The 24,767-nt window shown below is 39.3% G+C and overlaps 1 protein-coding gene across 4 annotated transcripts in view; it reads right to left on the reverse strand.

The window, feature by feature from the left end:
- cep135 (centrosomal protein 135) overlaps window positions 1-24,767 on the reverse strand; it is a 137,223-nt gene that overhangs the window by 29,976 nt on the left and 82,480 nt on the right. For 3 of the 4 annotated variants that reach the window (XM_060830705.1, XM_060830698.1, XM_060830692.1), the window contains 5 exons: window positions 21,336-21,559; window positions 19,440-19,595; window positions 16,357-16,500; window positions 14,363-14,440; window positions 10,933-11,084 (listed from right to left, as the gene is read on the reverse strand). In XM_060830705.1, the coding sequence (XP_060686688.1) occupies window positions 10,933-11,084; window positions 14,363-14,440; window positions 16,357-16,500; window positions 19,440-19,595; window positions 21,336-21,559 (754 nt within the window). The remainder of the gene's footprint in view (window positions 1-10,932; window positions 11,085-14,362; window positions 14,441-16,356; window positions 16,501-19,439; window positions 19,596-21,335; window positions 21,560-24,767) is intronic. The other variant, XM_060830712.1, reaches the window with a different exon arrangement.

Raw genomic sequence — 24,767 nt, forward strand, 5'->3', positions numbered from 1 at the left:
GGAAGCCATTCCCTCATCTAATGATGACCCAATGTATCCCTTCCAACCTGGGGACTATCTCATGATAAAATCATTGGATATCTCCTAGGTGGAAAAGCCTGTACCATGTCCTCCTGGTAACCCAGAGGCTGTCAAGGTTCAGGAAAGACCCGAGTGGACACGCAGAACCCGCTGCCTTCCCCTGAGAGAGAGAGGAGCAGAAACCACCAGAGGCATCAGCTCGCCTGCCAGGTGTAATATGTGGAGACTGATTGCCACTTCAGTCTCTGTACTCCTCATTGCCTTGTTCATACTGACTAGGCATGATGGGAACAGGGAAAATGGATGATGAACTCTGTCACAAGGGAGTTGCATGTCCACACTTTTCTTTCCATGACTTACATTTACGCTCAGAAGGTTCACCACTCTAGCTGCTGGGTGTGCGCCCATATCCCCATACACTCTAAGGGAAGAATCCTCCTGAGACCCATTCCATTTAATGAATCCAAAACAGCTGTATGGTGGTTGAAACAAAGCAGGTCCTCCATTATGTTCATTGGGGGAGGGGGAGGAGGTAGGTTTGACTGAGAGTCTCACGACTTTTATGGAGGCTCTGATAGGACCAATTATTCTGCTAATGATAAGTTCATTTGGGAGTCTGCATGTTATAATATGGAAAAATATAAGGGTTGGTTCCAACCTCAGTACAGCCTCTCGCAAACACCCCCGGCTCTGTTCCTCACTAATACCACGGGAAAGGGTACACCCATGGGAACCATCTGCTTTAAAAGCAACCACACGTCATGGTGAAATGCTGGAACCAGTAAATATGTCCATTCCCTGCTCCTTATCCAGTCCATGTGCCGATCCACTTCCACGGGGAGTATCCTGAACCTTGAAGTTCCCTGCAAGACTACTACAACTGCCACATTCGCAACTCTTTAAACTGGAACTCAGACCAATTACTTGAGAACTTATAATGGCACCTATTTCATTTGCTGCCACAAAGCCTACCCCTGGCTGCCATTCTCCTGGACTGATAGTTGCTCTCCAGTGTATGTGGTCCCCTTTATATACCACTCACATTCCTCCTCGTTCTAACAGACTTGGCCTCGCACAAGGGAGCTATAACTAGGCAGCTCTTTGCCATTCTCCTCCGCTCTTATGGGACCACTCTACTGGCAACAGAGGTCAGAAAATTGTCCTCAGTTCTTGCGGAAATAGCGAATGACACAGCGACAACCCTTAACCAACTTAGTGCGGAGGTGGTTGCCATTCATACAGTCGCCCTCCAAAACAGATTCGCCTTAGATTATCTACTAGCCGAGAATAGGAACACTTGTGCCCTCATTGACTCTCACTGTTGCACCTATATTCCCAACTCCAGTGAGAACATTACCAACCTTGACGATCACATTCGAAAGTCTGCCTCCAAGCTCTGTGACACCAGCTCTCCTTGGGATCTGCAGAGCTGGATGGGTGGATGGTTTGGTCCCTTGGAAAGGCCCTCTTGCAGGACCTTGTCATTTTCATTATTGTTTCAGTTCTTATCATCTGTCATATACAGTGTTGAGCACGCTTTGCCTTGCTATTACTAGCTCAGTCCCATTAACTTCCCAGTTGGTCAAGATCCCCCTCACTGAAATCCCTCACCCTGATAAAGCTGAATACCTCAATGAATCTGAGCCTTCACCACTGGATAAACCCCTAGGCTCCGGTTACATTCTCCCTTTTGCAGGAAATTCTGACCTGCTGCTTTGATCTTATGATCACAAAAGGGGGGATGTGGAAGCTGGATTGCTCATTTGCAGAGATTTTGGTCTGTCATGGTGTTGCACTTGCCTGGCTTATCTCTTGCCCTGGGTGGTTGTAGCCTGCTAGAACATTCTGTAACAACCACATAATGTATGCTTTCCCCACATACCACATGAACGGTTTCTCTGTAGAAAGTACAACTCAGCCAAACATTATCAATAGGCGAATATAGTAAATGGAGTGTGCATTGAGTTGAGGTCTCAGAATAATAGCTCATTATGTACAGTCCTGAGAAACTGTCAGTTCATCATCTTTTGTGCTATATAAAATTGCAGTGATCAGGAAGCGCTTTGGAGATGCACCTGAGTATACTAAGGAACGGTGTGCTCCCTATGACAGCATGCAATAAAGTTTGTCAATGCTGAAGGCCAGAGTCTGGGGAATTTCATCAACATATACATAGATCAGCTTCTGTTAAACCTTTTTGTGGAGAAGGATGATTTCAAGAGGAAACTATTCAGCTTCTGAGAGTTTTCCCTGAACTCCACCATCAGTAATACTGACATAAAGAATGGTCTCCCATGTCTTGAGAGAATTTTTCCCTTTGCCAAAATTCTTCGAGCAGATTTCATCGAGTAAGATCAGCTCATCAAATATTTTAATAAAAGCAAAATTCTAGAGACGCTGTAAATCTGAAACAAAACAAGAACGTGTGGGAGAAATTCAGCATTATCTGTGGAGACAGAAACAGAGACAGCTTTTCAAATTCGATGTGACTCTTCTTGATTGAAGAAGTTATATTGGACTTGAAACATTAACTCTATTTTTCTCTGCACAGATGCTGTTAGACATCTCTAGTATGTTCTGTTTTTATTTCATCAAATATCCTTCCCAGCTAGGTTAAAAAATACCTGTACCTTTAAATAATCTGTTTTCTGAAGACAGTCTGCAAGGCTTCAACTATACTTCTGAACGAATTTCATGCAGAAATTACTTCTAGATAACCTCTCTCTTTGGTCATGACACTTCAATGGCACCAGCAGCTTAAAATCAGGCAGACATCATGGAGGCTACCACTATTTCTTATAATACTTCAATTTCAAAGAAGATATACAATATTCAGGGTTAGTTTTAAAAATAAGAATAAGAATTGAATAAGACTGAAGATTAGAAGAGCTTATGAACACATGGAATAATCTTTCATCAATAACAATTAATTATTTTTGTTGCTTCTGTATGTCAGACTTTGGAATTGCAACTATAGTGATAATTTTTAAATTTTGCATCGGTCTCTCTTTAGTCCTCTTTCCTCAATGAAAACAATTTGAAATCTCTGAACCTTTTACTTAATATATTTAACCTGTAATTCTTAAAATCTTTTATGCTAACAGATAGTTCTAAGACTACTCAAAGGTTTCCTCTTGGCATTTAACTAGAAGTGGGTAGCGAGAGATGGGGTAGATTCTACTAGAAAAGAAAGGCATGCCTAAGGAGGACGGGGTTATTGTCTGTAAAGGTAATGGAATGAAAATGATTTCAAAAATATCCTTAGACATGAGAGTCAAAGTAGACCATTTAGACATGTTGCCTCATTCAGTTTCGACGTTACCCTCTCCCTGTTTATTGTATTTATTTTAAGTTCCTACCTCAATTTCCCCATCTGGAATGTTATTTGTGAACTGGAAAGTGAAGAAACTTCTTCATCCAGAGAGTGGTAGCTGTGTGGAATGCTCTGCCCCAGACGGCAGTGGAGGCCCAGTCTCTGGATTCGTTTAAGAAAGAGTTGGATAGTCCTCTCAAAGATAGTGGAATCAAGGGTTATGGAGATAAGGCAGGAACAGGATACTGATTAAGGATGATCAGCCATGATCATATTGAATGGTGGTGCAGGCTTGAAGGACAGAATGGCCTACTCCTGCACCTATTGTCTATTATCAAATCTCTGCTCAACACGTCTACCAACACATATTTTGTTTTCTTTTCTTTGTATTTCTAAAGAGCAAATGTTAAGTTTTTATTATCTCTAATTAGCTTCCTCCCTGGCCCTCCTGACCTCGTTTCTTTAGTCATTCTTTGTTTGTTTTTAAATTCTGTCCAGTGTCACGATCTACCACTTATAAAACCATAAGACATAGGAGCAGAAATTAGGCCATTCAGCTAATCGAGACAGCTCCACCATTCAATTGTGGCTGATAAGTTTCTCAACTGCATTCTCCCGTTTTCTCCCCATAACCTTTGATCCTCTTGATAATCAAGAACTTACCTATCTCAATCTTAAATATGCTCAATGGCCTGGCCTCCACAATCTTCTGTGACAATGAATTCCACAGACTCACCACTCTCTCTGGCTAATGATTTTTCTCTTTATCTCTGTTATAAAGGTTTTTTCCTTTACTCTAAGGCTGTGCCTTCGGGTCCTAATATCTCTTACCAATTTCAACATCTTCCTAATGTCCACTCTATCCAAGCCATTCAGTATTCCATCAGCTTAATCAGGTTCCCCCCCTCATCCTTCTAATTTCCATCGAGTTTGACCCAGATCCTCAAACGTTCCTCATCTGTAAGCCTTTCATTCTTGGGATCATTTTTGTGAACCTCTTCTGGACCTGCTCCAGGGCCAGTACATCGTTCCTGAGGTATCTGGCCCAAAATTGCGCACAGTACTCTAAATGTAGTCTGACCAGAGCTTTATAAAGCCCCAGAAGTACATCCCTGCTTTTGTATTCTAGACCTCTCGAAATAAATGCCAATGTTGTGTTTGCCTTCTTAATTACCAACTCAACTTGCAAGTTTAACTTAAGAGAATCCTGGACTAGGACTCCCAAATCCCTTTGCACTTCAGATTTTTGAATTTTCTAAATTTTAGAAAATAGTCCATGCCTCTGTCATTCCTACCAAATCTCACACCTTCCTATTTTGCCACTTCTTTGTTCACTCTCGTAACCTGTCTAAATCTTTCTGCAATCTCCCCACCTCCTCAATGCTACCTGTCCTTCTACCAATCTTTGTATCATCTGCAAACTTAGCCAGAATGTCCTCAGTTCCTTCATCTAGATTGTAAATGTAAAAAGCAGAAAGCTGTGATCCCAACACTGACCCTTGTGGAACACCACTAATCACTGGTTTCCATCCTGAGAAGGACCCTTTTATCCCACTCTCTGCTTTCTGCCAGATAGCCAGTAGTCTATCCATGCTAGTACCTTTCACCTAGATTAGAGAGGCAACATGACTCAATAGGTTGAACAGCCTCCTTCTATGCCACAAAAACTCAAGTAAAATTGGACAAAATACTGGCAGAGGTAATGAATGGAGTGAAAATTGAAGACAGAATTATGCTAGAATGGCTAGCTATATACTTATAATAAGTCACCTGGTCCAGATGATTCTTTCACTAATAGTTGTAAATCTGTGTTCTCTGGATACTCACAGTAGCATCACTTTAAATAATTTCTCTCACTTTTATACCTTAACAAATCTGTTACTGATTTTGAACTAAATCTCTCATCTTTCTCTGTCCCATGAAGAAGTGTCCCTGCTGGTACTGAAAGGCTTTTGTCCTTGGGGCAATTCTGGTAAATCTCTTCTTTACTCTATAAACAGCCATTCTTCCTCAAGTGCTGTTATCCAAACAGACCATAATAATCTAACAGAAGCAGGGCCCACTACATTATTTAACAAAATTCCTTACTTTTCTTTTTTATATTGCTGCTAAGAAAGGCAAGGAGTTCATTGGCCTTTTTAATAGTCTCAACTTGTCAAAGAATAGTACAGCAGAAAGAGGCCATTCAGCCTGTCATGCCCATGCCTGTAGTTTGAAAGAAATATTTAGTATCACACTCCAGTGTTTTTCTCTATAATTCCCAAGTTAGCCCTCTTTAAAAGCAAGTCCAATTGCTGTCAGAATTTGCTTTCACAATTCTTTCACGTAGTATATTCCTCATCTTTAACAATCCTCTTTATAAAAAAAATTTCCATTTTCTGTTTCAGTAAATTATTTTAAATCTACGACCTTGCTAATGACACACTTATCAGAGGTAAGTGTCCACCTGTGCACACACATATCCAGATCTCAGTTTCTACAGCAACTTTAAAACTGCACTGTTTAGTTTACAGAACAAAAGAAAATACTAGGAATACTCAACACAACACAACAGCAATATAGCAACACTGATGCCTCACAGCACTAGGGACCTGGGTCAATTCCAGCCTCGAGTGAATGTCTTTGTGGGGGTTTGCACATTCTCCCTGTGTCTGCATGGGTTTCCTCCGAGTGCTCCAGTTTCCTTCAACAGTCCAAAGATGTGCAGGTTAGGGGGACTGGCCATGCTAAATTGATCATTGTGTCTGGCGATGTGCAGGCTAGATGGATTAGCCATGGGAAATGCAGGGTTATAGAGATGGGATTGGGTCTGGGTAGGATGCTGTTCGGTGGGGTGGGGTGGACTCAATGGGCCAAATGGCCTGTCCCACACTGTCGAGATTCTATGATTATCAGGAGTGGGAAACAGAATTAATGGGTGGAATTTAGTGTACGTGATGTGGGTTCAATGAGAAACCACCCTCACCATCAATTCTCCAATGGACATGCAACAAGAAATTCAATTGCAATGACAATTAGAAGATGGTCATTTAAAACGTGGGCAATGAACAGTATGGTGGTAGATAAAGAAGAGGGGCTGGCAAGACTGGTAACACACCAGGTAGAGAAGTTGTCATGCCTAGATGGGATACATTCCAGATTGCTGACAGGTAAGAGAGAAAATCACGGGGGAGTGGAGCATTGTAAATCTGATGCTGTTGTTTCATAAAAGGGCAAAGGATAACTCAGGAAAATATAGACCTGCCAGCTTGACACCAATAGTGAGAAAGGATGGAAGCCATAAGATAGGATAAAATAAATACATTGAAAGAAAATAAGTTATTACTAAACAGTCAACACAGCTTTGTCAACAGCAGGTCATGTGTGACAAGTTTAATTGAGTTCTTTGATGAGATGATAGGCAGTGGATGAGGATAATGCTGTGGATATTGGCCTTTCAGAAAGTAATTGATATTTTGCCATATGGCAGGTTGGTTCGCAAATTAGAAATGTTTGGAACCGACGGGTCCTTGGCAGCATGGATTAGAAGTTGGTTACAAGGTAGGAAAGTGAGGGTAAGTATAGATGGCCATTTCTCAGACTGGAGATGAGTTGAAAGTGGTGTTCCCCAGAGATCAGTGTTAGGACCCTTGCCTTTTCTGATTAATACAACAATTTGAGTGTTGAGGACAAAATCTTTAAATATGCAAAAGATACTAAACTAGGGAGAATAGTAAATTGTTAGGATGATGCTGAGTGACTTCAGAGGGACATTGACAACCTGACCAATATGCAGACACCTAGCAAATGAAGTTCAATGTAGAGAAATGTGAGGTACTGCAAACAGGCTAAATGGTACAATTTTGAGAGGAGCATAGGAGCAGAGGGACTTCGGGGTTCAAGTACATAATTCTCTGAAGTTGAAAGAGTTATTGAGAAGGCTTGTAGGATCATTTTGTTTATATTAGAGGCACAGAGGATCAAAGCAAAGAAGTGATGCTACATCTCTACTAGTCATTGAACAGAACACCAGTATTGTGTTCAATTCTAGGCACCATATTGAAGGAAAGATATTAAAGCTCTAACGCCGAGTGTAAAGGAAATTTACGAGAATGATACCAGGAATAAGGAATTTTAGATCCAAGGAAAGATTTGAGAAATTAGGCTTATTCTCCTCGGACAACACAAAATTAAGAGATGACATTATTGAGGTGTTCAAAATTATGAACAATTTTGACAGTGGAAATGATGGAAGCGTAGTCCACCATTAAATGAGAACTGGATATGTAGTTGAAAGTGATTAATTTAAAGGACTACAGAGATAGGGCTGGAGAATGGGACTGGCTGGGTAGCTCTTTTGGGATGCCCGAACAGACACGATGGGCTGATGGCCTCTTTCAGTACTATAAAATTCTATGATTCTATGAAACATTTATATATGGTTTGCATCAAGCCTCCAACAGAATCAAGGCATCTTTAGGTCAGAAATCCTATCCTGAAAACTGTTGGTTATCACGTGTTGAATATTTTCAAGACAGAGTTAGACATAGTTCTTAGGGTTAAAGGGATCAAAGAATATAGGGACAAAGCGGGAACAGATCATATTGAACTGCACATCAGGCTTGAAGAGCTGAATGTCCGACTTCTGCCCCTATTTTCTACGTTTATATCCATGGGTGCATAATTATTTTCAGCATTCTTCAACCATCCACGTCAGTATGAAAGTTCAAACAGCACTGTGACAGAGTTCTATCCTGTTGCATATTAGGAGATCTTATATTTTAAATTTTCCTTATGCTTGCCAGAATTGTGGTCATCTTAAATTGGTTACAGGACGGTTGCAAACAGCCAGTCTCAACGGAGCATACAAATCTGAAACCATACTCTTGCCATCTGTGCCTCTCATATTTACAGAGATTGTTTGACATGGTTTTTCCTTTCTTAACATCTTTAATGATATCTGAAAGCACAGGCACATAACCATTTTTCATTGCAAACAATGAAATTTTCCTCAAATCAAAAGTAGCTTGATTAGGGGATACAAACCACAATATTTCATGTGAATTACAAGAGGCCCTTGAAGTCCATCAAGTGATTATATTCAGCTCAACATGTCCAGTTAAAAAGTTATTCTGGAGGAAAAGAACAGGTAGCTTTGAACTCTGCTTTGACTGATGATATTGTAGTCACATGAAACCAGTAATAGACATGGCTTGTGTTGGTGCCCCTATCTGCCTCCACCTCTGACTGGAGGTGAATGGAGTGCTCCATTCAGACTGATCTAAAAGATCTTGCCACAGACATGGTCAAATTAGGAGTTTATTCCTTGGATCTTTGGCAGTTGGTTACGAAACAAGAGTTTATCTTGGTATAACTTGCTATGTGAGTGGCAGTCCTACATACATTTTAACATTTTAACCAACTTGTAAAGACATTCCAGCATTTTTCAGTCATTTTTCTTGGCTTGAAGATCTAGTCAAAGCTTACATGATTTTCAGGAGCTACACTAACTTTCCATCAGATTTCCACAGAGGTCTCTGGATCGAATTCAGGAATACGATAGTAAACACCTTCTTTGGCACATTGAAAATTGCATTCTTACATTCCTTTCTGGTTCTGCTTGCATAGGGGAATTATTGTTAGTTTCCCAACTAAGTCCTTTTTTCTTTGTCCGGAATGGTTGGATAACACAATGAAGTTCTTTCACCAACTTTTCTCCATCCCGCCTTCATTGTTGATTTTTCAGGAACAATTAGCATAAACCTGAGGCCTTCCTTTTCTTATCTGCCATACCATCCATTTAACCTCATTCCAGAGAATGAATGAATACCATTCTGGAGAACAGAAATATATTATGATATGTGAAAAGGGTAGCTTACGAAGCTACAGTCTAGTTCACATTTTTGTAGTGCTATGAGCTGGTTACAGCCAAGGATATGGAAAACACATCAGGTGCTTTTGCAAAGTGCTGTGAATGAAGAATGCAGGGCATCAGTGTTGAAAAACGTTGCAGAAATTATGTGGAGTAATAAAGCATTTTTCAACAATGGGCTGAATTCATATTATAGCTGAAAAGTTCCACTTCATGCAGGTGAAATACTGGATTTCAGCCGCAAAAATAGCACATGCAAACCCAAAGCTGCCAAGGTGGAATCATGATATGATTTCAAGAATAGCAATTGGAATGGCTTCTTAGTATACCCCACCCCAGGTCATTTAAATTAGGCTAGAGGGCAAACTCAGCATACAACTGATTGTAGTAACCAAAGTGTTTGTGAATTGTAAGGAATATTTAATGAGCCAGATGGTTGTGGTTCGTGAAGGCCGATCATCTTAGTTCCAGTGGCGTTGCTGCAGGAATGCTTCAGGACAATGAGTTAGGCCTGACTGTTTCCAGCTGTTTCAAGTAGTGACCTTCCCAACATGATAATGCCCAGAGGCATATTTGATGATGACTGCACAATGCTTGGTATCAATTGTACTGCTCAAATAATGAACACACTGTGCATGCATACAGAAGGTCTAATAACATTTGGGCTTAAACTGGCATATGAAATCACATTCATGCTGCACAAGTATCAGGCAACAAAATTCCAATAGGAGAAAAATTAAGCATCTTTTCGTGACAGTCAATAGTAACATTGTTAATATCTTGAACATCACCACAGACTAGAAATTAAATTGAACCATCTGTATGTATATCCTGTAAAAATAGGTCAGAAGTTGGTAATTCTGTAGTCAGTTACTCAGCTCTTGATTCCTGTAAGCCTTTCAACCATCTATAAGGCATGAGGAATGTGATGGATATTCTACATTTGCCTGAGTGAATGCTATTTAAAAAGCAGTCAAGAAAGCTGAAATGAAGTAATTATTTTGTCTGGACTGCCTTAAGGAAAAAAGTGCAGTGTATACCTTTTACACCGTAATAACCAACCAAAGGAGCTTTGTCAGCTCTTCCCAAACTTGCGATGTCTATAGCCTAGAACATCAAGCCATTTCAGAAAAACATTACCTCCAAGTTCTGAAAACTATATCGCTCATCCTTCATTATCACTAGATCAACAGCCTTGTATTATTTATTTGCCATTATCACTGTGGGTGTAACTTTGTCACATGGACTGCAGATGTTCAAGGCAGTGGCTCATCATCACCTTCTCAAAGAAAACTGGGAAAGTGTAATAAACGCTGGCAGTGTTACCCATAACCCATGAACAAATTTCAAAATAAATTCTACTGATCAGTAGTATCACGAGCAGTACCACTGACATCCGTATGTTTCACGTAAGGTTGAAGGATTATTAGACAAACTCCCCAGATTAATATTTATTTTCCATAAGCAATGGAATGGCTTAACTAGCAAGCTGAAACTCCAATTGTTCATAACATCTGCATGAACATAATGCAGCTCCTTTGATCATTGTGACAAATACAAGAACTCAAGTCTAACACAAGGGTTGACCACACTAAGCAGGAGCCACTATATTACTATACTGAACTAACAATACTAAACTGTCGAGCTTTGTCACAATACCATTCCACATCTGTACAATTTTAAATTTTATGCACAAACATCAGTTTTTCAAACCAACATATGAAGATAAGAACAAAAAAAAACCAACCTAATTGAACTCAGCTCGCCCTTGTGCTGTTCAGCATCATCTATGGCCTGTGAGAGTTTCTGTGATTGACACTTGTTTTTTTCTTCAATTGCTGTTATTTCTTCCTTTTGTTTTGCTACTTTCTTCTTGAGGTTGAAGCATTCATCATCAAGCTGTACAAAAACAAAAATAAAAAGTACAGTATACAGTAACAATCTGCAATTATATTAAACTTACAATTAAAAAAAATCCACAAGACAGCACAGGTTGGTAAGAGGCCAGAGAAATAACTTTAGGAATCAGGGAGCTGTAGCACAGAGGAGAAAGTGAGGACTGCAGATGCTGGAGACCAGAGTTGAAAAGTGTGGTGCTGGAAAAGCGCAGCAGGCCAGGCAGTATCCGAGGAGCAGGAGAATTGATGTTTCGGGCATAAGCCCTTCTTCAGGAATGAGGCTGGTGTGCCAAGCGGGCTGAGCTAAAAGGTGGGGGGGGGGGGGGGGGGGAGGGGGAGGGCGCTGGGAATACGATCGATAGAAGGAGGTGAGGGTGAGGGTGATAGGCCGGAGAGGTCGGGAAGAAGATTACAGGTCAAGAGGGCTGTGCTGAATCCGGGGTTTGGGACTGAGATAAGATGGGGGGTGGGGGGAGAAATGAGGAAGCTGGTTGAATCATCCACACGGGATGAATGTAGATTTCTCCAGCTTCCTCATTTCCCCTCCCCCCACCTTATCTCAGTCCCAACCCCCAGATTCAGCACCGCCCTCTTGACCTGTAATCTTCTTCCCGACCTCTCTGCCCCCACCCCCTCTCTGGTCTTTCACCCATACCCTCACCTCCTTCCATCTTTTGTATTCCCAGCGCCCCTCCCCCAAACTGCTGGAGTCTTAAATTTTGATCTCAAGGATCGATTGTACGTCATTAACAAAAGTGAATGAAGAATGGCATATGTGTGGGATAGGATACAGGCAGCAATGTTTCCGATGAGTAGAGGTTTATGTGGAGTGGAGGATTGGTGCCATCAATGATCCATCTAAGCTGTGTGGCTGTACACGCAGATGGTCACTCCAAGGTTTGTAACACTGACGTCTGGTTCTGGAGGTCTCTGCCACACACAGCCCTTGGATGCCCACACAACAGGAAATATAATTAGAGGGAATTGTTATTTTGATTAGGGCAGGATCAAATTCTTTGAACAGATTCAAATGAAGGGATATGAACTGAAAGCAGAAATAAAACTGTTGGCCCCTTGAGGCTGTTCTGTACTTCTATAAGGCCATGACAGATCAGTTTGTTTTGAATTCTATCCTCAAAACCCTTTGATTCTCTTGCCTAATAAGAATCTATCCACCTTTGCCATTAAAAAAAATTCAATGACCCCACCTGTTGCACAAACCTAGTTTAAAAAAAAATCATTTCCATTCTGACCCCTCATTTTAAAACAGTGCCTGCTAGCTCCAGATTGAATCCACATCTTTTCTAAATCCACCTTGTCAAGACCCACTGAAGCTCTTAGACACATAGACCACGTCACCTCTGATTCTGAACTCCAATGGAAACAAGCTCAGTCTGTTCAACCTTTCCTTACAATATAAACTGCTCATTCTAGATATCAATCTAGTAAACCTCCTGTAACTACTTCCAACACATTTACAGCTTTCCTTAAAAAACTGCACATTGTATGAAAGACACTGTCTCACCAATGCCCAATATAACGGAAGCATAATATCCTCACTTTTTTTGCTTAATTGTGACTCAAAATAATCAAAAGCTTTTCATTTGCATTTTAAATACTTTCTGTACCTGCATATTAACTTTGTGACTCATGCATTAGAACACTTAGATCCTCTGTGTTTGAGAAAGGTATTTGAAGAGGAAAGACCCTGGAGATAGGACCACATTTTGCAAGTGAGAGGGGTCAAGTTTTCCTCAAAGAGGAAAATGACAATAGTTTTGAAAAGGAGAGAGATAGTTCACAAGGAGAAGAAACCGTTTACAACATGAGCTGGTATGGGGTTAGAAAATGAGGGTGGGTTGTAATCAGAAGAAATGAGGTAACGAACAGGAGTCAGGCCTCACAGGCAAGGTGACTTGCAGAGGGCATAAGCAGAGACTGACTTCAGGTTTAGAACAGAAAATAAATGTTACCATTTTGTATCTGTTGTTTTCAATGCTTAAACCTCACTATTAATTTAAATAAATCACCACTTGGTGACTAGGACCAATATTACCTGTAAGATGCAAGTTCACAAGCAAAGGTCTAATGCAGGCCACATACATGAAATTTGTGCACAGAGCCATACAACAAAAAAGATTCAAAAGTGTTACACACTAGAAAAAAATCATCAACAACTCTAAATCAAAATTAAATGGCTGTTGAAGAAGAATTTTAAAAATCTGCATCTGCTGCCAATAGCTTGGCTTCCTGGAGTTCAGCTGTTCTCGACAAATTCCTTCATTCTGTTAAAGTTTCATCATGTGCTTGCAAAAGAGCTGCACTGCTGGAATTAACCCCAAGCAGATGAATAGCAAAGGTAGAACTAATCTCATTTTTTTTTACACATCAACAACAACATTTAATAATTCAATAAAATTTAAAACAAAATGGTACAGGATATATCACTTATCTATCATATCCAAATAGGAAACAAAGTTCAAACAGAAAATAATAATGTCTACTTACTGATATTGAAATTGAGTTCCTCCAATTTAGGCACTTCTGTACTATCCTAATCCCTTTTCATGTCTTTGAAACTTAAGAGTTATGGTCACTATCCACAAAATGCTCACCCACTGAAACTTCAACCACTCAACCAGCTTCATTCCCTAGGATTAGGTCTAACACTATCCCACCTCTAGTTGGATTACAGGCACAAAAAACTCTCCTGGATGCAGTTTAAAATTCCATCCACCTAATCCTTTCACACTAAAATGATCCCAGTTAATCTTAGCAAAATTAAAGTCCCCTAATATTATAATCCTGTTTCTCTCACACCTTTGTGATTTGTTGACATAGCTGCTCCTATATCTCTCTCTGACTGTTGGGATGCCTGTAGCATAATCCCGGTAAGGTAATCGCTTTTTTTTATTGCTGAGCTCTACTCAGATAGCCTCATTTGAAGACCTTTCTAGGACGTCCTCCAAATTGAGATCATTTTGCACTCAACTAATGCAAATCATCAAAAGGTTTTTGCATTTTAAAGGTTACACTCTAAAAAGCAATGAATAAAATGTTGCAATTCAATCTCAAGACTTTCAAAGAATATTTAACAGTTATGCTATTATAGTTCATAGCATATTTGAAATCAGCTTTAGTAATTCTCAACCAGCCCACAACTCTACATTCAACAGATGTATTACTAAGTACCCCTACAGAGTAGATGTATTCAGACACAAAACGTATGAAGGCAATCCATTAAACTATTATTAACACTGTTTGCCTCGAGATACTTACTTCGTACGTTTTAGTTTCTAACTGTGATATAGTCTGTTCCATTCGTTTTGTGTTGAGATCAGCTGTTTCAAGGATGCTCTAGTAAGGAAATTGCATTTTAAATACTTATAATTTGGCACAATTTCAGGAAATCATTATTTAATTATTCAATTTCAGCACTGGTTAATCATTGGAATCTCAATCATCAACAGATACAGGCACTTCAAATCATTTCTATTTTCAATAACTTGTTGGTACCACATTCTGTGCACATCAGGGAATGTACAATTGATAAGGCATGTGACGCTCTCTTTATTTTGTCAGACATATGTCTCACTCTTAAAAGTGCATTGATATAAATCACAAATAGTTAGGTTGCAGGAACAGCACAAGCTTAAAAGAGAACGCTGAGATTTATTATAGACAGAATGGAGCTTAAAAGAGAAATGTTTCCCATAATTGCCTATGCCATTGGTGAGACCATCTGCAGTGCAGGCTTTGGTCTCCTTACTTGAAAGAAAAATTGTAATGCATTAAAAGCAGTCCAGAGCAAGTTCCTTCAAGTGATTCCTGGAAGAAGTGATTGTCTTATGATGAAAGATCAAACATCCGGCTTCTTTGGAATTCAGAAGAATATAAATATTCGTGAAACATGCAAGAGTCTGAGGAGAACTGACAGGGTGGGTGCTTAGTGAATATCTCACCTTCTGAGAGTCACAAGAACAAAGCAGCACAGTTTAAAATCGAAGGGCCTCCGATTTAAGACAAAAATAAGGAAAAGTGTATTCACTCAGAGGGCTATTGGGCTGTGGAATTCCCTTTCCCAGAGGAGTGGAGACAGGGTCACTGAATGTTTTTAAGGCTGAGTTAAACAGCTCCTTGACTGACAAGGGAGTCCAAAGGTACAGGGGTACAGGGGAAGACTGGAACTGGGGCCACAATCATATCAATCAAAGCTTATCAAATGGCATAGCAGGTTCAATGGGTTGAATGGCTTACTGCAATTCATATGTCTGTACGACACTCCCTATTCTTTAAATGTCTGTTACACTCTGAGGAGGAAGAACGTTATTCAGTACAAAATTAGGAGAAAAGTTTTAAAGCACCCACAACCACTAGGAGCTGCTACATCCTTAAAACTCAAGAGACTTTAATTCCATGACTCTAATTTGAATTTTAATGCTGTTTGCTTTATTGCAAGTCCAGAATACCAGTTGGGAATTCTAATTCCTAATGTGCAACAGAATTTGAGCTCCCAAAACAACAATAGTGGCCAATTCACTACTGGCTTGATAAGTTTAAAATCAGAAAATAGAGTGGAGGAGTGTAACACAACAAAAAAAAAGAAATTTGAGAAAATATATCAAAGATAACTTGAAAATAAAATTAAAACTGTTAGAGATACATTCATTAAAACAGACAACTCAACTATCAATAAGTGAAATCAAACGTTGGTATTTAAAAAATTGTTATATGCTATGTGAGGATAGGTCCCTCTAGTGGCAGTAAACATTTATCATTAAACAGCTTTTTAAAAGTGCAATGATCATGCAGTTTCATAATTCAAGTAATTAAAATGTTAGATCTTAAATAAGAAAGGGAGACAATGGCATAGTAGCACTGTTACCGAATTAGTAATCCACAAGCACAGGGTAATGCTGATGATGTATTTCAACCCCATTGTGGAAGCTGATGGAATTTCAGTTCAAATAAATCTGGAATTAAAAGCTAATCCAAGTAATAGTGACCGGGAAGCTATTGTTGTCATTAAAAGTCATCGGATTCATTGCACGTCCTTTAGGGAATGAAATTTGCCATCCTTACCTGGTCTGATCTACATGAGGCTCCAGATCCATAGCAATGTGGTTGACTCTTAAATGCCTGATGAAGCAACTCAATTCAGGGCAATTAAGGATGGGCATAAAAATGCTGCTTGTCAGTGATGCCTACATCCCACAAAGAAATAAAAAAAATGTTTGTATGACACACATAATGTTTTAATAATTATAAAATACCTTTACTCTCTCTCTCAAACTTTCTTTCTCAGCTGCCATTCTTTTCAGATCTGCTTTAGCTTCATCTCTTTCTTCCTCCACACGCATTTGGCAGATCGGTGATATTAGTACTTCCTTTTTTAATTTGTTCAACTCATCTTGATTCTGTAAGAAAAGGTCCATTTAAGAGGAGCAGGAAAATTAATTTCAAATTATTTAAATTATGCTTAAACACAGGACAGCATCATAATTGCTAAGCTTGATGACATCCAAAACTGTTGTCTTTGTCCTAATTTGCACCAAGTCCAGTTCCCCTGTCATAGAGATGTACAGCACGGAAACAGACCCTTCGGTCCAACCGGTCCTCACCGACCAGATATCCCAACCCAATCTAGTCCCACCTGCCAGCATCCGGCCCATATCCCCAAAAACCTTTCCTATTCATATACCTATGTTGCAATTGTACCAGCCTCCACCACATCCTCTGGCAGCTTATTCCATACATGTACCACCCTCTGTGTGAAAAAGTTGCCCCTTAGGTCTCTTTTATATCTTTCCCTTCTCACCCTAAACCTATGCCCTTTAGTTCTGTCCTGTACAGCCACACCATGACCTCCCAACTGCTGTACTCAATACTCTGACCAATAAAGGAAAGCATACCAAATGCCTTCTTCACTATCCTATCTAACTGCAACTCCACTTTCAAGGAGCTATGAACCTGCACTCCAAGGTCTCTTCAGCAACACTCCCAAGGACCTTACCATTAACTGTATACGTGCTGCTAAGATTTGCTTTCCCAAAATGCAGCACCTCGCATTTATCAGAATTAAATTCCATCTGCCACATCTCAGTCCATTGGCCCATCTGGTCCAGATCCTGTTGTAATCTGAGGTAACCCTCTTTGCTGTCCACTACACCTCCAATTTTGGTGTCATCCGAAACTTACTAACTGTATCATCTATGTGATCGCTGATCTAATCAGCTCTGAGTTAAACATCTTAACTATAAAATTCCCAGCTGAAAATGTGTTGCTGGAAAAGTGCAGCAGGTCAGGCAGCATCCAAAGAGCAGGAGAATCGACGTTTCGGGCGTGAGCCCTTCTTCAAGAATCATTCCTGAAGAAGGGCTCATGCCCGAAACGTCGTTCTCCTGCTCTTTGGATGCTGCCTGACCTGCTGCGCTTTTCCAGCAACACATTTTTAGGTCTGATCTCCAGCATCTGCAGTCCTCACTTTCTCCTATAAAATTCCTATCCTCGTTTTAAAATTCCTCTGTAGCTTTGCTATCTATACAATCTTCTCTCAAGCACTCTAGCACAGCATGAATCACATAAAACTAGCATCCAGGTTCAGCAGGTAAAAGGAAAGGCAGACGGTCTCAAGCCAAAATACAGCTATAAATCTGAAATAAGAAACAAAACTAAAACCTTATTCCAGGACATTCCGTTTTTATTTAATGACAATGGACCTTTGGCCTTTATTTCAATGAGAACGGAATATAAAAATAGTGTTGCTAAAACTATAAATGGCACTACTCAGATTACACCTGGAACACTGTGATTCATTTTGAATGGCTTCTCAGCAGGTAAGTGCTCTTCCAGCATCACTAATCCAGAATCTGGTTTCCAGCATCTGCAGTCATTGTTTTTACCGACCTTCTCAGCAGCCAACTCTGAGAAACCTGTGCACTCTCTTCACAGTGTGATTCATATTTGTTGTGAACTGCTTTTAATTAGGGACAAGGTATTCAGATTGCCATGGTTGGACTAGAGAGAAGCATGGTAAAGCATGGAAAGCTTGTGCAATTCAAAAGTGCAGAATAGTTACCAGATTGTTGGCTATTCCCTCACTTTAAGCTTTATTAAGCTGATGGCGAAAAGCTCTGAAATGCATTGTAATCACCATCACTGCATAATTTGGCAACATATGACTTTCGGAAGGCAAACAATTTTTCTTTACACACCAGAAATGCTCTATGCTACCTCATACTTGATCTTGTCTGCAGAATGGGTCCAAAAAAGTCAATTTTTTTTGCTTCCTTAAGAATTGAAGCTGTCTTAACTTGTGCCTTTGTTGGCCATTTGGCATTTCTGCACAGAGTAGCTTTAAAATAATCATAAAAAATCTGTTGTTAAGTTGATTTTGGACAACGTACTCTGACTTGTGTACGTTTCCAACATGTGCACAATTCACTGGAACATCACAGAATTACATTAATGGACATGCCTAGAACAGCAAGGTGTGTAGTGTCCAAAGGACGCTGCTGTGGCTGATCCTGTACTAGTGGACAATGAGTCAACTCACAGCTAGGCACATCAATTATTTGAGCGTGGGACTTGGTGCAAATTAAGGTATGTTTTCTAGAGATTTGACTGCTAAAATTCTGACTGCAATATTCTTGTATTCCCAAAAAGGGCAAATCAAATGCATTCCACATTATATTTACAATTCACTTTGGAGATATTCATATTGTTATTTTTAACAGATCTAAATACTATATAATTAAATACATTTAATAAAGACAGCAGAAATGTTTCTTGCTATTTAACATTTACTTATGTTCTGTACACACCTTCTGCAATCTATATTACTTTGCATTTATATGCATATTAATTTTAATTCCATATAGCCTTAAACCTGTCTGTTGATGTGCTTTAGATTATTTTGTTGAGAATCTCCCTTTTGTGCAGCCCAGAGAAAAGTACGCAATATGAAAGAAAAATTCACCAAGGCAAAAATGCACATTTAAGATGGGTAACATGATTTGCCTTAAAAACTGGATAGTTTATTCAATGTCTTTTACAAGGATAGGCCTGCTGTCACAAAGGTGTTTGTTCAGTAACAGTGATATCTCTCAAAAATAGGGTAGCAAATAGTAATAAAACCCAATTAACCAACAAACCATTTTAATTTAAATTTCTATCAGGTCAGAGCAATAAAGTGGGAAACAAAGTAGAACTACAAGTGATACTTGCTTGATGTTTTTCAAAACTACTTGAAAATGGTCTTATGCCAAATCCTCTTAGGAATACGGGCACTGAACAGACACCTTTCTATATAATGAACCAAATGGCGAATTCACAATTTATTCTTACGCCATCATACCTGTTCATAAACCATAAGTAACCTGTCTCGTTCTGCAGTCACCATCTTGACATTGGATTGGATTTCTGCCATGTGTTGCTCAAAGTTATCCAACACTGCTTGTAACTCATCTCGCTCTCTGATAGCCTGTAGCAGCTCAGAGCTGAGGGTACTAGTCTGTGTGAAGTAACACCATAAATCTTTAATGAATTAAGCCTAATATTCCATAAGCAGGGTTTGTAAAAGAGGCTTTTATATAAAGCAGATGGACAGTGAACATACAGCATTGTAATTACCACCTCATGAAGTTATATAAACAAATGTGTTTCTTTCCTAAAACCATTGTGAGTGTACCTACACCACACGGACTGCTCTGACAAAGAAGCAGGCTCACCTCCTTCTTGAGGGCAATTAGCGATGAAAAGTGTCTAACCAACACCACCCATATCCTATTAAAAAAAAATATTTTTTAAGAAAGAGACATCTAGGTTCTCAACTTTGTTTCTGAGGCCAGAGCTTCTGTAGCATACAACAAGGGTTCCTTTTTTCTTTCAGTATTTGTGATACAATAAAACAAAGAGCCAGAAAATCACAATCTGCTGATTGACTTCCTTCTGTTTCTATAACTCTATAACAGGTGATTCAGTCCCTTTGGGTGGATGGCTGGTTTGTGATGCACAGCGAAGTCAGCAGCATGGATTCAATTCCTGTACCTATTGAGATTAACGTAAAGGTCCCACATTCTCCAGCTGATCTCTTGCCTGATATGGGGTGACCCTCAAGTTAAATTCACAAGCCACTGCTCTCTAATGAAAAAGAAGCCTTATGTTCTTCTGACACGATGGCAACGTTTCCTTTATAATAAGTATCAGTGGCATCAACCTTTAAACTGTCTGTCTGAAAGAAAAGTCATATTAATTAAATTAATAAATATGCTTAGTTAAGACTTAATTGGACTGGTGGTGTGTCATGACTACAGTATGTGGGAATCCATCCCCATAATTTCAGCTAGGGTCAGAGTTGGCAGACTCATTGTCTTCATTGTCCTTCTACAGCAGGGGAAATTATCTCTTATAAAATTTTGCAACCAATTGCATCCTCTAAATAAGATTGAGTTCATAGGAAATTCTGTGGTAATACATGGTCTTGTGCATAGCAACTCCATCTGTAGTTATGCAGCACTTGTTTCCACAATTTTCTTGCATTTTGTTCTATTACATTTTTTGTAAAGGCTTCTGAAATACATACATAGTTCTATTTTAACTGTATTTCAAATGCTCCTCTTTGGTTATTCTTCCCACTCAATCCACTTCTAGTGCTCTTGGATAATCATTTATATCTTCAAGCTATAGTTGGAACACTTCTCAATAACTTCTAACTGCTCCCTAACATTTCTAGACTCTATTCACTTACCCCATGCCTATCACACCTAAACCAGTATTTTCAGAAACAGGATTATACTCTTACCATTAATTACTTTCATTTCACCCCTCAGATTCTACATACCTCCTTGCCTAAATGTAACCTCAAACACCTTCTCGACCATTCCTGTGTATATGGATTTAAAAACATTGATGGCATATAATTAATTATTACAAGGCATTTTCATTATGCAATTCAAATCTGACAATGCTAACACTGTCAGAATACTATGGAACAAAAATATGATTTGACTTCCTTATTCACAGATCAGCAGCCTTGATAATCTATAGCAGGTTACATCAGATAGTCGTTAAATCCTGTGAGAAGTTATTTTACAAAAATCAAAAGTTTCAAACCTTTACTAGTTTAAAAGAAGTATATCAAGATTGGAAAGTGAGGAAGAGTAAACATAAATGTGCAAGTTACATGAGTAAATTTAGTTAGTGAAAACTAAAACCACTTCCTTTTGAAAATATTCATCAATGCTCTCAGTACCTTCACAGGTGAAACTCGCATTGGACTTCGTCCACGTCTTGGAGAACAGACTGGGCTGCCTTTTGCAGATATCATATCCTGCAGGTATTCTACTTCACCTTTGTAATAATCCCTTTCTTCTTCTAATGTCTTCACAAATTTATCTAGGCGAGACGGTGAGGTGTCCCCTTTCAGAACACCATGCTTTGTTCGCATTCTTTCCAATTCCAATACTATTTCTCGTTCTGAAGATTATTGAAAACATAAAAAGCCAAATTAACCAAAGCAAGAAATTAGAAAGCAACAAGAAGACTGCAGACACCATCAGATCTGATTAATTCTTTGGTATTTTAATATGCATGAATTACTTCAAAACTAAAACAAACTACTTCAAATATACAAATGCAATTTTTTTTGTTCACATTCAGAACTGATATAACAGTTGTTGATGGCCAGGATAACATACATTAAAACTGAATACATTTCAAATATTCCAATAACACACCATATTTTCTTCTCGTTTCCCCCAAATTACCATAGGAATAAATGTAGAACAAAGATTGGATGTGAAGTGGAGGGGGTGTGCTATGCCCCAACCTAGCTACTGGCCATGAGTAAATATCATCTGTTGGAGATAATCCTACATATCATAGCCTCATTTTATCATTCTAACTCATGATTGTTGACAGACTTCAAGATAGAATGCCTGTCACTTAAAATTGATGCTTGTGAAGACTATTCCCCCATTGGGGTCTTTGAGGATGTTGCACAAGGACAACATGCTCTTTTTTTCTCATGATATTTGTTGATTAATATCTCTTGCTTTTGTACAAAGCTGTAGCCAAAGAAGAAATTATTGAGAGTATATTTTTTGTCATGTAAAGGACTTATTAAGAGAGAGTTCATTATATTAGAGATTTCCATTTGTTCAATACCAACTACTCGCAGCATCCTCTTTCACAAAGCAATAACTCTAAATTAAATATCATGCATCATGAGGAATATCGGGCAATAATCCTCGGTTGTAGGATAATATAATCTCGTCCTATCATCTGTTTCCACCTCCCCATTCCACAAACTCTTTTTCAAGAATGATTTAAATCTTGATCTGCACAAGGTTAAACCACCACCTACAATTAACAGAACATGACAAAACCAGAAGACTGCCCATACAAAAGAATCTGACCACCTAATATATAATGTCTGTCATCTGGGATCTTTCACTGGGAACCGAATATATTTATGCTAAAAATATTTTCTTACAAATTTTTTGACAATTTGTCTTACCCATGAACCCTTAAGGTTAAATTCTTTCTTTTTCAATATACCTTCAGCAAAAAGGATTTGTTTAAATGCTTCATAATTTTTGACTGAATTATAGATCATCTTCATCGCCAAAGCACTACTGGATCTCTGTTTTTCATCCTCTTAGTTACATTTCTCCCCAGACTTACAAACTTGCATCTCCTCCTGAATACAACACTGACATCCACGACAAAGATTAAAATCATTTGCAGTAATGAGTAGACTCAGATCTGTTATCCTCATCAATTCATATTCTCTCTCCCTGCAAAGTTACTGTTGAGAGCAATTAAAATCTAGCTTCCCTGTGAGCCTCTGTATAAAAACTAGGTTACCATAGTGAGTTAACTGGTCTTAGCTGCCATGCAGCTGCACTTCATTTTTAATGCTCTTTGTGTGTTTCATTCAAAGCAAAGTTACTTTCGGATTAGTCACTTGCTCATGGATTTTGAAGATCAATACTTTTTAAGAACAAGAGATATGTCTCCAGTGAGCCACTGATGTCAGCAAGTAATGCGGCCATACTGGTTTCAGGTCTGGCCTTTTGTCTATACGCTACGTCTTTACTTTGCTTGAAATACAGAAGCTATGGGTTTTGATAAGTTTGGAAGGGAACTATCATCACTGCAAGGTCTCTTCAAAAGAAATGTTGTTATATTTTTACAAGAGGCCAAAGAGAGACATATCAAAGAACAAAGAAAATTACAGCACAGGAACACACCCCTTCAGCCCTCCAAGCCTGTGCTGATCTAGATCCTCTCTCTAAACCTGTCACCTATTTTCTGAGGATTTGTTCGCCTCTGCTTCCTGCCCATTCATGTATTTGTCTAGATACATCTTGAATGATGCTGTCATGCCCACCTCTATTACCTCCACTGGCAACACATTTCAGACAGACACCAGCCTCTGCGTAATTAACTTTCCACGCATATCTCCCTGAAACTTTTCCCCTCTCACGTTGAACTCATCACCTCTAGCAACTGAGTCCCCCACTCAAGGAAAAAGCTTCTTGCTATCCATCCTGTCTATATCCCTCCTGATTTTGTAGAACTTAATCATGACCCCCCCTCAACCACTGTCTTTCTAATGAAAATAATCCTAATCTACTCAATCTCCCTTTATAGCTAGCACCCTCCATACCAGGTCACATCCTGGTGAATCTCCTCTGTACCCTCTCCAAAGCATCCACATCTTTTTGGTAATGAGGCAATCAGAACTGTATGCAGTATTTCAAATGTGGCCAAACCAAAGTCTTATCAATCGTAACATGACCTGCCAAACTCATATACACAATACCCCGTCCAATGAAGGAAAGCATGCCTTATGCCTTCTTGACCATTCTATTGATCTGTGTTGTCCTCTTCAGGGTACAATGGACCTGAACACCCAGATCTCTCTGTATGTTAATTTTATCCAGGATGTTTCCATTTCCAGTTTGCTCTTGAACTGGATCTTCCAAAATGCATCACTTCTCATTTACCAGGATTGAACTCCATCTGCCATTTCTCAGTCCAACTCTCCAATCTATCTATATTCTGCTGCATTCTCTAACAGTCCCCTTCACAATTTGCTACTCCACCAATCTTAGTGTCGTCTGAAAACTTGCTAATAAGACCACCTGTACCTTCCTCCAGATCATTTACGTATAACACAAACAACAGTGGTCCCAACATGGATCCCTCTGGAACACCACTGGTCACAATACTCTATTTTGAGAAACTCTTTTCCACTACTACTCTGTCTCCTGTTGCCCAGCCAGTTCTTTATCAATCCAGCTATGCGACTTCACTTTCTCCATCAGCCTACCATGGGGAACCTTATCAAATGCTTTACTGGAAGTCCATGTATATGACATCTACAACCCTTCTCTCATCAATCAACTTTGTCATTTCCTCAAACAATTCTATTAAATTGGTAAGACATGACCTTCCCACACAAAACCATGTTGCCTATCACTGACCAGCCTATTTTCTTCCAAATGGGAATAGATCCTATCCATCAGTAGCTTTTCCAGCAGCTTCCCTACCGCTGACGTCAGGCTCACCGGTCTATAATTACCTGGATCATCCCTGCTACCCTTCTTAAACAAGGGGACAACATTAGCAATCCTCCAGTCCTCAGGGACCTCACCCGTGTTCAAGGACGCTGCAA

This window comes from Hemiscyllium ocellatum, chromosome 1 (genome assembly GCF_020745735.1).
Source record: "Hemiscyllium ocellatum isolate sHemOce1 chromosome 1, sHemOce1.pat.X.cur, whole genome shotgun sequence".
NCBI lineage: Eukaryota > Metazoa > Chordata > Chondrichthyes > Orectolobiformes > Hemiscylliidae > Hemiscyllium > Hemiscyllium ocellatum.